The sequence below is a fragment of the Musa acuminata genome, chromosome BXJ1-6, assembly GCF_036884655.1.
Source record: "Musa acuminata AAA Group cultivar baxijiao chromosome BXJ1-6, Cavendish_Baxijiao_AAA, whole genome shotgun sequence".
Lineage (NCBI taxonomy): Eukaryota > Viridiplantae > Streptophyta > Magnoliopsida > Zingiberales > Musaceae > Musa > Musa acuminata.
This window is the reverse complement of record NC_088332.1, coordinates 44,075,221-44,091,876: the sequence shown is the minus strand read 5'-3', so window position 1 is coordinate 44,091,876 and position 16,656 is coordinate 44,075,221. Positions and strand designations below refer to the sequence as shown.

The following is a 16,656-nucleotide window of genomic DNA, read 5'->3' as shown; positions in this document are numbered from 1 at the left end:
GAAGCCATGCATGTCCACTGAATCAGATTTTTAAGCATCACCTCCTAAATCATAATCGAAAATATTCTTCTACTAAATCATAGAGTCCTTTCTCGTCATTATTCATCTATTCTCTTTCTAATTATCATTTTGCTATTATTCATCGTCTTGGCGTAACTTTTATCTCGAACATCAATCGAGATTCGACAGACATTCGACATGTCACGTCAATATGATATTAAAAAAATATTCTCCCGTTCGACTGATTATTATAAAAAATAAATACTATATAAATTGGTCAGCCTCTCTCTCTCTCTGTGAATGAATATTGAGCTCCTTATAAATATTTAAAAAAATCAGAGATCAGCAATTAAAATTTATATGATACTTTCCTTGTTTACGTTGGATTCCTCCGTTATGGCGTACCTGTGCCTTGCCATGACACCTCGGCATCAGAAGAAAGATTGAAAAGCTTCTCTCTCATGCGATCAGTCAAGAAGCAAGTATATCTTCTTCAACACACACACACTCTCTCTCTCTCTCTCTCTCTCTCTCTTGCTACTGTGGCTTGGCGGTCAGCCTCATCAACTGGCAGAGGGCATTTCCGCCGTGGATGGTGGTTTCTGGTGGTGTGACCGAGCGAGAGATGCCCTGTTCCTCTCTCAGATCGCGTACATCTTATACTCACTGTTGAATAGCTCGCTGTCGGACACCCCCGACGCCGACCACGACCGCGACCGGCTGAGCGACGACCGTCTGATGTTCCTCAGCTTCTTGGCCTCGATCCGGTGGGCGATCACCCAGTAGAGCATGGTGGCCAGCGTGGTCGCCAGTATCACCGTCCCCATGATGGTGACCCCGATCGCCAGCCACCGCTGGCTGCGGCCCACCACGATGAAGCACAGGGCGAGGAAGGCGATGCTGATGAGCACGCAGGCGATCCACATCAGCTTGTTGATGATGGCCATCATCTGCTTCTTCGCCTTGCTCTCGATCACCACCACCGACGTCTGCACCACCACCACCGCCAGGGATATGAAGAGCGCCACCGAGTCGAAGACGAAGAAGATCATGAAGGGCGTCTGGTGGGCCACGTTGGCCTCACCCAGCGTCAGCCCCGGCGCCAGGTTCTCGGATTCCACGTACTCCCCGGGGACCGTGAAGATGGCAGCGAAGGCGACGGTCGCGATGAGGACGGCGACGACGGTGTTGGAGTTGATGGCGTTGTTGAGACCGTCCTCGTGGAGCTTGTTGAGCCGCTTGGCGATCCCCTGCACCCGCCGCCGGGTCTGCCGGGTGTGCTCCAGCTGGGAGTGGACCTCGTGCTTGATGTCGCTCACCGTCTGCTTCAGCTCGCGGGCGGGGTTGGGAGAGGGTCGTATCGCCCTCGCGCTTTGAACGCCGTGCTCCAACAGCATGCCGGTGACGTCCGAATTCCCCATCTTCTCGGCGGTGTCGAGTGCCGTCTCCCCCGACTTGTTGATGGCTTTGGTCTCCAACTCCTTGAACTCAAGTAATCTCCTAACGATCTGCAATGACCCATTACTCCAACAAGTCACAGTCCATTCTTCAGCTTCCAATCTCAAAACATACTGTCATTTGAATAGAGTAAACAGCCAGCATTAACAAGATATGATGATTACCGAAGAAGATAGTTGATTGTAAGGATTCATTATATATATATATATATATATATTCTTTTACGAAGGATAAATGATGAAGACGGTATTCAAACTCAGATCCTGCAACACACTATCAAAGCTTTACCAACTAAGCTAGCTGACACCTTTGAGAAGTACGAGTGCGTGCCGGATGTTGTTCTTCCACAAATCACACATCACAAGCAATCTAAGGCCATTTATATCAGATCTACCTATATCTGGAGATTCAAATTGCTTCAAAGTATCAGTCTGTGATATGACATGAATCTTCGACAAGCAGACAACGAATCTCATGTCATGGTTTCACGATCGAACTCCTTGCTATCACAGGAGACATAAAAGTCATGAGTGCAATACCTGAGCCCGGCTTTTCCTTGCTGCTATATGCAGTGCTGTGTTGCCCTTCGTGTCAACCAAGTTGAGCAGAGAGGGTTCATTTTCAAGAAGCTCCTGAACTAAATCCAGGCTCGTTCCCTTGGCTGCCATATGCAGTGCAGTCTGTCCCTTCTTATCGGTTCTGGCAGCAATTCCAGATTCTTTTCTGAGGAGAGACTTGACTACTTCCAAGTGCCCATTCCGTGCAGCAGAATGCAGGGCAGTCTTACCATTGCTCTTTGCAATCAGCGCCAGGCTCTTATCAGCTTCCAGTAGGAGATTCACCACCTCAATGTGGCCTTGTGCTGCAGCTGTATGAAGTGCAGTGGTGTTTGACAGGTCCACTGTCAGAGAGAGCTCCGGAAGTGCATTCAGCAGCTCCTTCACAACATCTGATCAATTAAGTGGTTGAGTAAGATAGTTTCCAATTGGAAAAGAAGAACTACTGCAAGCTCCTAATTTCCAGTTAGTCAATCATAAAGGAGGATCTAATAGAAGCTCCTGAATCAAAACTCTTTACTACTGTCTAATGGTTGAAACAACTTGGCTCTCAGAAAAGCTTAGGGTCACTGCTTCCAAAATTCTTCACCATTAGCTCAAACTCTAAAACATTACTAATCTAGAGAGATTTATATATCTGAAAAGGAAAACTACTATAGCAAATTTCAGAGAATAAGCTGAGATATCAGCAGTGCATATACACAATGCCCTCCTCCTTCCTATTCACAACCATGTTCTATAAATCCCTTCAATATGTCTGTTCTATTACTGACACTAATTTGCAGGTTTATATGACCAGAAGAAGATAACATATATATGGAATGAATCAAACTGCAATATCAATGCCAACTGCACAATTTTCCTTAGGATATAACATGGAAACCAATTAAATGCTCCAAATGTAAAGATGGCATTTTCACAAACACAAGCAATAACCATGTGAAAGAACCAATACCTACATCCCCTTGCTTGGCTGCGATGTGGAGAGCATCGTAGCCGTTCTTGGCCTTTATTCCAGCCGCTGCAACATCATAATACTTGATCATCTCTTGCACCACATCGACATAGCCATACTCGGCGGCGACGAACAAAGCGGTCTCCCCAGCCTGATTCTGCCTGCTCAACAGTTCCTTCAGGTCCTCGTCATCGGCTCCCGAGAGGAGCCCATTCACCACGGCCAGATTCCCTGACCGGGCAGCAGAATGCAAGGGGGTGTCGTCGCGCTTCCCGGTCAGCTGCTTCGTCATCTTCTTCCGGCGGAAACTCTGCCGCCCGACCGACGAATCCATCTCCATGTCCTGATTGAAGTGGTAACGGCTATGTCCTGTTCGACGAAATTCTCAGGCCCATCCACGGCACATGCAACCAAAGATGCCGGCTACTCAGCATGGATTTGCTCAAAAGAATGCCCGCAACACTCTAAAACTCTCGTTGGAGGATCGTCCTTCCTCAAACATAAGACCCTGCAGCAAGAAGTAACATGACATTTACCGCATAATTTTGTGCCCCTTGTTCCACCAATCCACCCTTTCAAGCTTTACATTGCCAAAGGATCCCTCTCTGAATCTTCCAAAAGGGGTTCTGCTGATTCCAATTCAAAGCAAGGGGGAAACAAAAGAATAATAAAAGGACGGAAAATGAACAGAAGATGACACAGCCCACATGACCTTAAGCACTATTCAATTGAGGATGATAGGGAAGCACATTGGCTCCACTCAGCTCCAAACCTTGCCCAGTCCCCAAAAAGATGGCATTTTGGAACCATTGGAATGGATACAAAGGGCGACAGCATGGGGAAGAAGATCGGATGTGGATTCCGATAAGAAAAATGAATCACATGGGGGCGGGAGAGAGATCGAAGTACCTCTAGCTCCGATGATCCCAGAACCCATTCCAACTTCCTGCCATGTGGAAATGGGTCCTCATTCAATTCGCGGGGAGCTCCGTGGGGGTCTCTTGCCTCTCAACCAATGATGAGGAAGACGACGCCCGATTACATCCATACCGAACAGAAAGACAAAGGCATTTATATTCCCATGAAGCATGGAACAAACTGCATGAAGCATGTGACGATGGCGTTACGGCGTAGAACAAAATCCCCAACAAATGGTCAAGAAATCAAAAGGAAAAGGCAGAATAATTAGCAGCAGGTGGCGTTACCGACCGGGTTGGACGAGGAAGACCGCGAGCGGATGGAGGGATTGACCGTTGACCTGGCAACTCCCCCCTCCGGATTCGTTGCTTCCAGGTGGGACCCGCTCGCTTCCGGCGTGTTCGTGCGGGCTATTTTTGGCGACGAGAGAATGGCCCCACTTGCGCCGTTCCTCCAATAACTGTCGAGGTGAGAAACCGGGTGGGTCCGACTCTAGGTTCCAGTTTTGGTGCCCCACAGCACACGCGTGGGGTGGTCCCACGCGTGCCGTGTGGGTGACGAGGAAGGCCGACGTGGACTGCTTCTTCGTCTACACTTTACATACGTGTGTGCCGTACGAAGAAAACAATTAGGTTTATGACATATGTATCCTCCTCCGTGCGAGGAACCTTCTTTGGGGCCCACACGAGCACTTTTATTTTATTTTTTAATATTTAAAAAGAATCATTTTTAACATTTTAAAATATATATTTTTAACATTTAGGAATTAAAAAAAATATTTTTAAACGTCCTATTTGTACCCTTTTGTGAAAAAAAATACTATTATGTGAATTATTGAAACAATATGTGTCTTATTATATTATTTTCTGGAGAATAGCATGAAACTTAATTCATATAGACGCATCTAAAACGTATTATGTCATCTAATATTCTTTGTTTTCGTGAATACTAACAACCTGCGCATGTGGCAGGTCACGACTTTGTACCTAACAACCGACGACTCATTTATTACAACGCGATGACAACCATTCGTCGCCCGACTCGTCGATTTGCTGTTGGAATCCATGCAACGACTTGACCGTGTTACGTGCACTACGAGTCCACTGCGGTCTGCATGCATGTGTGGTCAACTTTATTATTATTATTATTATTAATATAAATAGAAAAATATTTTCTAAAGATATTTAAATCTTTTTTTTATTATAAGGAGGAAAGAGAAGGCAAGCTTATTATGTATGATATTATTTTTATATTTTTAAATTTTTAAATTTTTATTAAATATTCAATCACTGAGTCAGTCAACATGCAATCCATTTATGAAAAATAATAAAATTTATTTACATTAGAAAATTATAATTTCTCATATTGAGATATATAAATAATAATAATAAATTGGACAAATATGTTGCATTCTACTTTGGCTGGTTGGGTGAAATGCACAAGAACATTTAATTGTTAACATACCTAACCCCCCCAATGTGTAATATGAACATTTCATCAGCATTTGCAAGCCAAGAGAAATGAAGTCAACTACTTAGTCATCTTAAGTTAACCAATGCCTTTTATTAGTCTCTTCTTATTAATGGCATTAATGATAGATAGGTCAACATGGACCCACGTGGGTCCCACCACTCGGGCCAAATGAAAGAGAAGGTTTTGGATGTCTATTGTTTCAAAGTTTCAAAATGATACATTTGTGCTGCAAATATTTATTTTCCCATATGTACCCTCCAATTAACATCAACTATACAAATTTTGGTTTAAGCACTGCTATTAACTTCATTATTAGGAACTAAATTGAATTTAATAATATTTAATTAATGAGCAAAATAACTAAAATTCCTGGCAATATATATTTTAATTATAATATAAAGGACAAATATAAATATATCCCTAAAGTTGGAGGAATATTTGTGTGTATGTAATAATAATAATAATAATAATAATCTCCTTTTGAAATTGTCAAAAAATTCGCCACTCACCACCTCTCGTCTCTCTCTCTCCGTCCCCTCGCGTGGCTCTTTCGCCGTACAGCTTGGCAACCTTCGCGTAGCCATGGCGTTTCCTACCATTCGGTAGCGCAAGGGAGGAGAAGGCTGGAGGAGGACGGCGATGAAGACGATGGCCCTCCAATTCGAAAAAGGTAACGCCTTTCCCCCTCCCACCACCTCTCGCCGCCCCGATTCTGCTTATCCCGATATCTCGTTTCCTCCATGAAGGGGAGAGGGACCTCGAATTGGGACCGGCGAGCCTAAACTACAGCCCGCCATTTGCTCCCATCCGCACGATGGTTCTCTCGCACTCCGGCAGGCGCTTGGACCAAGAGGTGGCGGCGTCCTCCTCGTCGGCGCCCGCCACGCCGGCCCTGGTGCTGTCCAACTCCGGGAAGCGGATGGACCAGGCGGCGTCGCCGTCTCTAGTTCTCTCCAATTCCGGGAAGCGGATGGATCCCTCGGGGAAGAAGAAATACGTGAAGCAGGTGACCGGGCGGCACAATGACACGGAGCTCCACCTCGCGGCGCATCGCGGGGACCTCGCGGCGGTGCGGCAGATCCTCGGCGAGATCGACGCGCAGATGACGGGGACGGCAATGGGCGCAGATTTCGACGCCGAGGTGGCGGAGATACGGGCGGCCGTGGTGAACGACGTCAACGAGGAGGACGAGACGGCTCTGTTCACGGCAGCCCAAAAAGGGTTTCTCGATGTGGTGGTCGAGCTGCTCAAGTACACCGACCGAGAGAGCCTCACGAGGAAGAACAGATCCGGGTTTGACGTTTTCCATATCGCCGCTAGAGAAGGGCATCAAGGTGAGAAGAGCTTTCATCACCAAACTTCCTCAATTGTGCTGTTATCGTGGAACCCTAGATTCGGTAAAAGCTGCTTCGTCAATTAATTGCCTTCCGTTCTGCCTCAAACAGTAGATTTGATGTCGGAATGGAGTGACACTAGATTTACTGGCAGATACTAATAAAGCCTATTCAACCACACCTTTGATTTTAATGCTTCAACATCTGAACTAATTGAATGCTAAGGAAGTGCATCACATTCTTGGATTTTACTATATGTCAACCTCTGTGTGATTGATGCATTACATACTGGAAGAGCTTCATACATTAGGAGATTCAGATTGCTCTCTCAGGTGACTCTTTTCAGAGTTTTGAGGAACATAACAATATATTCGATTTCGCTTGCTCTTTTGAACCTCTTAAATGTCCATGCTGAACTATTTGCACTTGTTCCAAATAATAATAATAATTGTAAAACTTGTACTGGAGATACATGGTTTAGCCAATTGTTCCTGTAGTTGCTAATTGTTTTCATTTCTTGTAGATGGGAAATTCTTGTAATTGTGTGGTATGTGTCGATTATATATTTTGCTGGTACGAAGCCTTCAATGGTCTACAATTTGTGGAAACATCTTGACTGACAAAAGGTGGAATGCATTTAAAACTTTAGGGCAGCAAATAGTGCTGCTTTAGTTTTCAAGAGGCTATAACACCGAAGCATGTATTTTACAATGATGCGAACAAATATAAAGGCACTTACTTTTATATTTTGATTCGAGTTTCAACATTCAAATGAAAACAGATTCCATTAGTAGTTAAAATTTATTTTGTTCTCTTTCTCTTTTTTTTTTTATGCTGGAATTTATGTTCATACCTATTGTTGTAGGTCTTTCTCTGATACATTTGTGTTTCATATATAATTAGGATACATCGCTATCATCAATTTTTACTATTTTTCAAGTCACCATGAATTTAGATTCAGGTGACATATCTGCCTTTGCCTTCATTTGTTCCCAAGCAAATGGTGTTATCACACGCTATTCGTCATTTGTTTCATTGTATTGTCTCCTTAGCTTCGTTTTCAACTCTTGTCCATTACAGCAGCAGATCTAGCTCTAATCATTGATGTACAGCAATTGTTCAGGTACTTTTGGGACATGATCCAACTCTTGTCAAAACTTTTGGTCAATCAAATGCTACCCCCCTTATAACTGCAGCAACAAGAGGACACACTGAAGTTGTGAATCTCTTGCTTGAACAAGATGATAGCTTAATCGAGTTATCCAAAAAAAATGGAAAAAATGCACTGCACTTTGCTGCGAGACAGGGACATGTGGAGATTGTAAAAGCATTGTTGGGAAAGGATCCACAGCTTGCCAGAAGAACTGATAAGAAAGGGCAAACTGCTTTGCACATGGCAGTGAAGGGAACAAGTTGTGAAGTTGTTAAAGCCCTTCTGAATACAGATCCAGCTATTGTTATGCTACCAGACAGAGCTGCAAACACAGCATTACATGTTGCAACAAGGAAAAAACGTGCAGAGGTATTACTTCGTGATGCTTTTTGGTTAGATGTGGATTGAGTTTTTTTTTGTGTTACAATCTGAATGCATATACTGTTCTGGTTGCCTATATTAGTTGCATGGGTTTTTGGAATTATGATGATTAAAGAGGTACACCAGTTTATTGACACTTTTTTACTTGAACTAGTGTTCCCTTTAACATTTCATTTCATCGAGGAAGTTGGAATAAGATATTGCATTTGCAAAAGCTTCACCCTCTTACTAGGTACTTTACAGAATCTCGATTGTTTGTTCTTCAATGACCGTACGAAGCAATTTGCAAAGAAGGTTGAGTACTGACTGAAGCTTGAGACATTTGGTTAATCATCATTCAGTGGCTAGTTTGTGTTGTGTGTCATGTGTGCCTGCTGGGGATGTGTATAGCCATGTGTTTGTGTTTGTTTTTGTGCCACTGTTTGTGCTACCTGCAAGTTGACATGAAACCGATATAGTTCACTAACACCTTAATGTAACACAGGTTGGCACATTGGAGGTAAAATCTGTATAACGAGCATATTACATAGCATCTGATATATGCTGTTGGGTGTATGTGAAGAATGGTACATCGGAAACAAATCCTATCACTCAAAATCACATGATTTAGATTGGTGTGTGCACTCAGTTTATTGATATACTAGATAACATTGGGCATGTAGATGCTTCTGTTGGCAAAGAAAGGGTGAAGACAGGGTAAAAGTTTTAACTATAATATGAATTATGTGGCAGATCGATCAATTTCTTGGGGAGGCCTTTGGAGTTTGTAAACGACATTACTTTAGATATGAATGTCAAAGAACAACAGAAACATGGGTTCTTTTCTATTCCTGTTCCAGGGTGAAGTAATTTAGGTATGGAAGTTTGCAAAAAAAGTTTTTTTTTCTTATTGTTTTTCCCAGCATATAATTTGTTTACATTCGCTCAATATTCATGTCCCTGTGAACAGTTCCATTGCAGAATTATTAACCCACTGATGAATTTTTATTAAGAACTTTAGCTTCCCTCAGAGGTCTTTGTTCGTCGAGATGTTATCAATATCTTTTGGCACCTTCAGCCATTGTGAGATTTGCTGATGTCTGTCAACTGTACTCATTGTTATTTTTGCTACTATGGATGGATAATCAAATAGCAAAGAAACAAGAAACCTGCATTATTTTCTTACATGCATAATTCAAATTCTTCTCACTTTTTGCAGATAGTTCATCTCCTAGTTCTCCTTCCAGATATAAATGTGAATGCATTGACAAGAGATCATAAAACTGCTTTTGATATTGCCGAAGGCCTACCTCTTTCTGAAGAGTCTTCTGATATCAAGGACTCCCTATCTCGTTGTGGAGCATGCAGAGCCAATGAACTAAATCAACCACGAGATGAGCTACGGAGGACTGTAACAGAGATAAAAAAAGATGTTCATATACAGCTTGAGCAGACTCGGAAAACAAACAAAAATGTCCATGGGATTGCCAAGGAGCTGAGGAAACTTCACAGAGAAGGCATTAACAATGCCACCAACTCTGTTACAGTGGTTGCTGTGCTCTTTGCGACGGTGGCATTCGCGGCTATCTTTACGGTGCCTGGTGGAACTGGAGATGATGGAGTAGCAGCAGTTGTGCATAAAGGGTCTTTCAAGATATTTTTCATCTTTAATGCTATTGCCCTGTTCACTTCATTGGCCGTGGTGGTGGTTCAGATAACACTCGTCAGGGGCGAAACAAAGGCAGAGCGGCGGGTCATCGAGATCATAAACAAGTTGATGTGGTTGGCTTCCATCTGCACTACTGTCGCTTTCATTGCCTCGTCCTATATTGTTGTGGGTCGGCATTTTCAGTGGGCCGCTATTCTAGTTACGCTAATTGGTGGACTGATAATGGCTGGTGTTCTTGGCACCATGACTTTCTACGTCGTGAAATCAAAGCGGACTCGTTCTATCAGGAGGCGAGAGAAATCCATGAGGAGCACTTCAAACTCATGGCATCACAACCATGAGTTATCTGATTCTGAAGTCGATAGGATTTACGCCATCTAAATCGAGGATAAACCTCAGTTTTTGCGTCCTTATACATCTGATCTCTGTTTTATGTGAACTCTTTGTTGCTACATGTCCTAAGAAATCCCAGCTGATGTTGGTATTACATTAAGGCTGTATGGATTACAGTTTGCTGCCATGAACCTGTATCTGATAGTTTTGTCTGAGTTCTCTTAGCATGCCACTGCAGAAATGGATAATCTGCAGCTCTTATCAAACTTCTCATCCATGAGGTCTTTGTATTGGTGCAATTCTTGACTATTTTAATTGAATGTTTTGATCAACTTTAGACCTCATCAGTGGTGAAAGCCCCTCTCCCTATGGAGTGGATTGCAGAGCCTTATGTAACTTAAAAGACTTTGGTGTGGACTTTGGAGCAGTTGATGTGCTTGTGGCTGAACCACATCAACATGACACTGTTTCAAATGGATCCTCTCAAACTAAACATCCCATAGAAGAAGAAAGATTCGTGATAACTAATGTTGACTATCTATGAGAAGAATGGAAAAATTATCAATACATCCGATATTATTTCAAATGAACCAATAAACCTTTTTTTTCGACACTATAACTCTGATAATCCAAACTTTGAGTCCATTCATATATGTAATAATTGGAAATGTTTTTAGAATTCATATTTATAATAATTTCGAAATGAAAGAAAAGAAGTGTTTCTAAAAACACTTCTTTTTTCATTCAAATATTGAATGGCACTAGACATAAGTAACTTAATTAAGAAATTATCATCTTTACCTTTAAAAAAATATGGATTTTTTTTAAACGTAATATCTAAAAAAATGACCAATAATAATCATCCGCATAAAACATTTGAATAACTTAATAATATCATACTTACTATTGATGAACTGATAAGTCAGTACGGCTTGGTCCACGGGTCGATGTCGAGAGTCTTTGGTCGGCTGAATTGGTTGTCAAGATTGGTCAAGCCCTTGAAACGGGGTGTTGGAGTCGGAACGTTGATTGGTGTCTCTCGGTTCGGAGACTGGTTGGCGGCTTACCGTCGGGATGCTGGTCGGCGACTCTTGGTCGGAATGCTCGTGGCTCGGGGGGTGTCCGCTTTCCTGTATGGATGGGCCTCGTCGGATGATTGCTGACTTTGGCCCCTCCGATGAGCAAGTCAGTATTTGGTTAGTTTTTTTTTTGCCTCTCCCTAGACCGGATGCTGGCTAGAGGCTTTTATACTACTGTACGAGGGTCGATCGTACGCGGATTTAGCATGGCGATCGATCCTCGAGGGGTGAGATGGTACCTTTGTGTGGCCGTCGTCCCGGGACACGTGGAACGGTGCCATACGATGTCATTAAGAGCTTTTCGGGACAAGACATACCGAGCAATGCCTTGGTACGGATTTTGGCTCGTCACGTGAGGGTGCTCCTCTTGCTGACTTGGCAGTAGTGTGGCGTGGCATTGATTGTAACGTGACCCGAACCCAAAATATACTTTATCAGTTACGTTAATCATTATTATAGAGTAAGTACTAACATTGTGGATCGATGGTTTTCTTAAATTTATAATGTACTAACATTGTAGATTGATGAAAATTAATATATATATATATATATTAATTTTCATCAATCTATCAAAGTATGAATTGAAGTTTCCGAGTGCTAACCGTTCGTGTTATAATTATATGTATTCGTCCTTTCCTACCCGTCCATCCTAATTCGAGGAAGCCGGCTTGGGTGTCGGTGGATGGGAGCTCGTCGGTGGTGTTGCTGCTTCCCGAAGGAAACGTTCACTCATCGTCCTCACAGCTCGCCGTCGTCCGATCAACTGTCGCATCCCACGTCTTCCGCTCCCCCCGCTGCTCCTCCCTTCGTTAGCGTCCCAACGGCAGCGGCGGGGGTGACGAAGGAAATGGGCGCAAAACTGCCTTACGCCCACGTCGATGCGCGCTTACGAGCCCTAGCCGGACAGGCCGAGGGCTTTGGCCGCCACGCCATCGGAGGCCTCCATGGACCCGTCTATCATGTCACCTCCTTGGCTGGTTCCCCCCTTCTCCCTCCACTGCCTCCCTATTGCTCGTTAGGGCTTTATGATTGCTCTTGTTTTGTTCATGGTTCTAGTTTTCGGATCTTAGCAATCGGTCTTTGTTGTTGTTCTTCGTATTCGCGTGCTGTATCGTTTAGATTCATCAACCATAGCCTCACAAGAAGATACCTTGTGTCAGCGTACAATGCGACCAAGATTCCTGATCTTTTAAGCTAAAGATTGTTTCTTTGTCTAATTTATTCTACCGTTTTTACCCCTTAAAATTCTAGGTTTTAAAGTACGATTATTGTTATTGCTGATTAAGGTTATATATACGTTGCTTATGCTGATTCCATCCGTGTACTTTCGAGATTGAGATTAGGCCCTCTGCTGTTCCTCTCTTCAGGGGATCTCTTTTAGCCCGTTTAAGACGTCATTTATCTTACAACGTACAATTATGTTATGACTGCATTAGGAAATTCTGAATAGTTGTGATATTGTGGTTCCATTGCTTGTTCACGAATTATTACAGATGATACATCTTACAAGTGGTAATCTCTTATCACCACCAAGAAAATAAAATAGAATTAGGAAATGAATGAAGAAATTTTATTAATGCTACTGGTTGAATTCTATTAATCTGTACCTAAACATAGGTGGTGTTGTCAAAGTTTCTTATTTACTTTGTGATTGTTAGGTTGTCTGTATATATGACTGCCATTTCTTACACCTATTTTCTCTAATTTCTGTGGTTGCTGAAAGAACCTCATTCTGCCTTATGATTGTGAAGATGATGGCCCTGGCTCGCTTCGTGAGGCATGCCGCATAAGAGAACCACTCTGGATCATTTTTGAGATTTCAGGAACCATCCATCTTTCTTCGTACTTGAGGGTATCCTCCTATAAGACAATTGATGGTCGAGGACAGAGGATAAAGTTGACTGGCAAAGGTTTGCAGCTGAAAGAGTGTGAACATATAATCATATGCAATCTGGAGTTTGAAGGTGGTAGAGGACATGATGTTGATGGTATTCAGATAAAACCCAAGTCAAGGCATATTTGGATAGATCGCTGCAGCCTGCGTGATTATGACGATGGACTTATTGATATCACTCGTGAAAGCACTGATGTCACTGTTTCAAGGTAATGTAGAAAAAGGCATTTTACTATGTGGATTTAAATTAGTTGTCTTTGTAAAAACTTATGTGATTCCATAAATAAGCATTTTAGTCATTAGAAAATTTAAATTGTCTAGTTTGACTTCCTTCTCAGAATGGTTTCAAGGTGCATGGTCTTATCATCCTAATTGGTGTAGAAGTTTCAAAGTTACCAAAATACATCCCTTTCAACTTATCAAGAAGCAACTAGTACTAACACAGTCTAATCTTTGAATGCATTTATTGAACTTGGGCAAACTCCATTGTTCATTCGCTCTGTTTGGCGATCCCCTCTTTCTCGTTTGAAGTGCATGTTCGAATGTAGCAATGTTATGATGATTTACAAGTGATAGGTGTGCCAGTCGGCTCAAAATATTATGGGGCCCAGAGTGGCAGAATTAATTGGTCTCTAACTTCCTGAATTCTAGCATTATTAGTAATGTACTTCTGACATGCGAAAAGTGTGAGAACCTTTATCCCTAGGAATCACTAACAATGCCTGTCAAATACTATAAAGTTTTGAATAAGGTGCTTTATGTGAATAGTATGAGGAGCTTATATATTTAATTAATAATAAGAATTGCACAATTATATGATTCTAATTTGTTAGCTTGAACAGATGTCACTTCGCAATGCATGACAAAACAATGCTTATTGGAGCAGATAGTAGCCACATCACAGATAGATGTATCCGTGTTACCATTCATCACTGTTTCTTTGATGGAACAAGGCAGCGGCATCCTCGACTTAGATTTGGCAAGGTCCACCTTTATAACAACTACACAAGAAATTGGGGCATATATGCTGTTTGTGCCAGTGTAGAAGCACAGGTCCTTCTGGATTACTAATAGTTCACATGTTCATTTTTTTTGAAATTGTGTTTTCATTCACTTCTAATAAATTTTTCTTCCTTACATGATTTGGCTTTAGATCCTTTCTCAATGCAACATTTATGAAGCAGGCCAGAAGAAGGTGGTTTTCAAGTACATGCCTGAGAAGGTGTGACAGTGAGCAGCTACTTCCATGCATTTGAAAGTTGATATAGGGAATAAGTTTGTTTATTTACTTATATGTGGATCTTATTTTGGCATTTGTTGATGTCAATGAGCTTTCTACAATCCATACCATGCAGTGCCAAAAATTAGAATTTAGAAAAACAGAAGATTACTCCATTTCATTGTGAAGGATTTATGGTTACTTTTCATGTTTTCTTTTTCCGATCTCTGATCTGTCAAAATTTTTCCCAGAACCAAATCAGCACTGATAACTTGCTGTTGTGCATCTCATTGGTGCAGGCGGCAGACAGAGAAGAGGTCGCATCAGGGTGGATAAGGTCTGAAGGTGATTTGTTTATGAATGGTGCCCAGCCTTGTCTGATACAAGGTGCCGGTGTTGAAAGCGTTTTCAATGCCTTGGAACACTACCCAACATGGACCATGGAGCCAGCATCTGTGGCTCTCAAAGAGGTTCTCCAGTTATGTTCAGGATGGCAAGCATTACAAAGACCAGCAGATTGGTAGTATCGCTGAAGGTGATTTTGTTTGAATTATTCAACCTAGTTTGTTTCGACCGAATCCAAGTCAATTTGCTTCCAGAGTTTGTGTCGCCGTCATTGGTTATAAATAAATGGTGAAGACGAGGACAGATGTTGATCTCAAGACCCATATTCATATTGTTGAATCTCGTATTTTGATGATGAAACCACTTTATATGTGTTTATAATTTAAACTGCATTTTGAGTGATACATGTCTACTCGATCAGGATTAGACAGTTGATGCAGGAGGAATTAACGTTGCACCGGAGGAGATCACGTCGGGATATTGGACGGCAAAAGGCTTTGGACGTCGGGCATCGGGCTAAGGAGAGCGGAATTATGCCAAGGATATCGGGGTTGCGGAGGTCAACCGTCGATTGGGCAACAAGCCGCAAGAGAGGACGATGCGCTGAAGAATCGGACGAAGTGCCAACCAATGACGTGCCGAGCAACAGAATGTCAATTCGCATTGTAATAATTGTCTAGATCGGAGTAGAGTTTTAGCTCGTGTGTGCAAGATTAACTACGATAACGACGAAGACATAAAGTGAAACAAAGTGCCGGAGTCAAGCGCAAAGGATTCGTTGGGAGTTCGAGAGTTCGACGGAAGTCCGAAGGTTCGTCGGGAATGCTGCCGGAACTAGCCAAGAATGAGTAGGGAGCTTGTCGAAGGGTTTTTCGGAAGCTCGCCGGAAGATTCGTGGGAAGTTCGCGGAGCTCACCGAGAAAGATCGAAGCTTGCCGAAGAAGCTCGTTGGAACTCGCCAAGATCAAATCGTGAAATCTAGGAGCTTGCCGGGAGTCCGCATAATGGTTTCCGAGAGTTTATCGGAAGACCGTCGGAAGTTCGCCGAAAGCTTGCCGGAAGAAGTCTTGACTTACGGACTTTGTAATAGCTTAGAAAATGTCTTTAAATTCGTAGTTAGCACGTTAATTAGGGTTAGGATTATGTGTTAATCCTATAACCCAAGTAGGGGCCAATTGGGCCCGAGTTCAGACTGGTTTGGGCCAAGTTTGGAGCCCAACCAGTGAGCTGAATTGGCCTAGGCAGTGGCACCGCCTAGACTGGGCGGTGGCACCACCCAGCACCCGAGAGCTGGGCGGTGGCACCGCCAGCATCGGGAACCCAACGAGAATTCAAATTTGGAGCCCAAATTTGAATCCTCTTGAGGCCTATAAATACCCCTCAAATCTCAGCTGAGATAACAACTTTTTGAGAAGCAATTGATTGAGAGAAAGGTCTTAGAAAAGTCTTTGCTAGTCTTGTTTTCAATTTGCTAGTGTTCACATCCTTTTTGCTGAAAATCTGTAAGAGAGTGAACCGCTTGTAAAAGTTGTAAGAGGGGTATTTACCCTTCCCTTTCAAAAGATTTGCTAGTGGAAGGTGGGAGCCTCATCGAAGAGGGGCATCGCAATTGGATGTAGGTCATTTGACCGAACCATTGTAAAATCGGCGTGATCTCTGGTTTGTATTTACTTATTGTCATTTATATTATTGCAAACCATTTGCACTTTAATGCTATACTGCTTTGTCTCCGTCTTACTTATCCCTTCAAGTTAAAACGCAATCGAAACGGTTTTAAACGAAAACGCTATTTTTATCGTACGAAGTTTCCGGAAAGTATTTAAATCGTCTTTACCGCTGCACTAATTCACCCCCCCCCCCCCTCTTAGTGCCGCTCCAATCCTGACACATATCAACATCAGAAAGTCTT

The 16,656-nt window shown here is 42.7% G+C and overlaps 3 protein-coding genes across 4 annotated transcripts; 2 read left to right on the top strand and 1 right to left on the bottom strand.

Moving 5' to 3' along the window:
- Positions 1–377: 377 nt before the first annotated feature.
- Positions 378–3,975, bottom strand: LOC103989740 (ankyrin repeat-containing protein At5g02620-like). Of its 2 annotated transcripts, XM_009408685.3 has the most exons (4): positions 3,880–3,975; positions 2,971–3,478; positions 1,998–2,407; positions 378–1,508 (listed from the first exon to the last, which is right to left on the bottom strand). In XM_009408685.3, exons 2-4 carry the CDS (start codon positions 3,308–3,310, stop codon positions 642–644), a joined length of 1,617 nt encoding a protein of 538 aa, XP_009406960.2. In that variant the 5' UTR covers positions 3,311–3,478; positions 3,880–3,975; the 3' UTR covers positions 378–641. The 2 variants fall into 2 exon arrangements, with proteins under 2 accessions (XP_009406960.2, XP_065045365.1); XM_065189293.1 differs by lacking the exon at positions 3,880–3,975 and having other exon boundaries at positions 2,971–3,684.
- A 1,891-nt stretch (positions 3,976–5,866) lies between these two features.
- On the top strand, positions 5,867–10,511 carry LOC103989739 (ankyrin repeat-containing protein ITN1). Its single transcript, XM_009408684.3, has 4 exons — positions 5,867–6,031; positions 6,108–6,695; positions 7,808–8,217; positions 9,428–10,511. Exons 1-4 carry the CDS (start codon positions 6,001–6,003, stop codon positions 10,256–10,258), a joined length of 1,860 nt encoding a protein of 619 aa, XP_009406959.2. The 5' UTR covers positions 5,867–6,000; the 3' UTR covers positions 10,259–10,511.
- Positions 10,512–11,921: 1,410 nt separating this feature from the next.
- Positions 11,922–15,110, top strand: LOC103989738 (probable pectate lyase 4). The gene is made up of 5 exons (XM_009408683.3): positions 11,922–12,266; positions 13,041–13,392; positions 14,026–14,236; positions 14,337–14,405; positions 14,702–15,110. The coding sequence occupies exons 1-5, from the start codon at positions 11,972–11,974 to the stop codon at positions 14,924–14,926; spliced, it is 1,152 nt and encodes a 383-aa protein (XP_009406958.2). The 5' UTR covers positions 11,922–11,971; the 3' UTR covers positions 14,927–15,110.
- The last annotated feature ends 1,546 nt before the right edge of the window (positions 15,111–16,656 follow it).

Coding starts and splice junctions, on each gene's coding strand:
- LOC103989740 (XM_009408685.3), bottom strand. CDS start 3,310: ATGGAGATGGATTCGTCGGTCGGGCGGCAGAGTTTCCGCCGGAAGAAG. Junction 2,408..2,970: donor AGCCAAGCAAGGGGATGTAG/GTATTGGTTCTT, acceptor TTAATTGATCAG/ATGTTGTGAAGGAGCTGCTG. Junction 1,509..1,997: donor CAAGGAAAAGCCGGGCTCAG/GTATTGCACTCA, acceptor GGGTCATTGCAG/ATCGTTAGGAGATTACTTGA.
- LOC103989739 (XM_009408684.3), top strand. CDS start 6,001: ATGAAGACGATGGCCCTCCAATTCGAAAAAG. Junction 6,032..6,107: donor GGCCCTCCAATTCGAAAAAG/GTAACGCCTTTC, acceptor TCCTCCATGAAG/GGGAGAGGGACCTCGAATTG. Junction 8,218..9,427: donor CAAGGAAAAAACGTGCAGAG/GTATTACTTCGT, acceptor CACTTTTTGCAG/ATAGTTCATCTCCTAGTTCT.
- LOC103989738 (XM_009408683.3), top strand. CDS start 11,972: ATGGGAGCTCGTCGGTGGTGTTGCTGCTTCCCGAAGGAAACGTTCACT. Junction 13,393..14,025: donor ACTGATGTCACTGTTTCAAG/GTAATGTAGAAA, acceptor TAGCTTGAACAG/ATGTCACTTCGCAATGCATG. Junction 14,237..14,336: donor GTGCCAGTGTAGAAGCACAG/GTCCTTCTGGAT, acceptor ATTTGGCTTTAG/ATCCTTTCTCAATGCAACAT.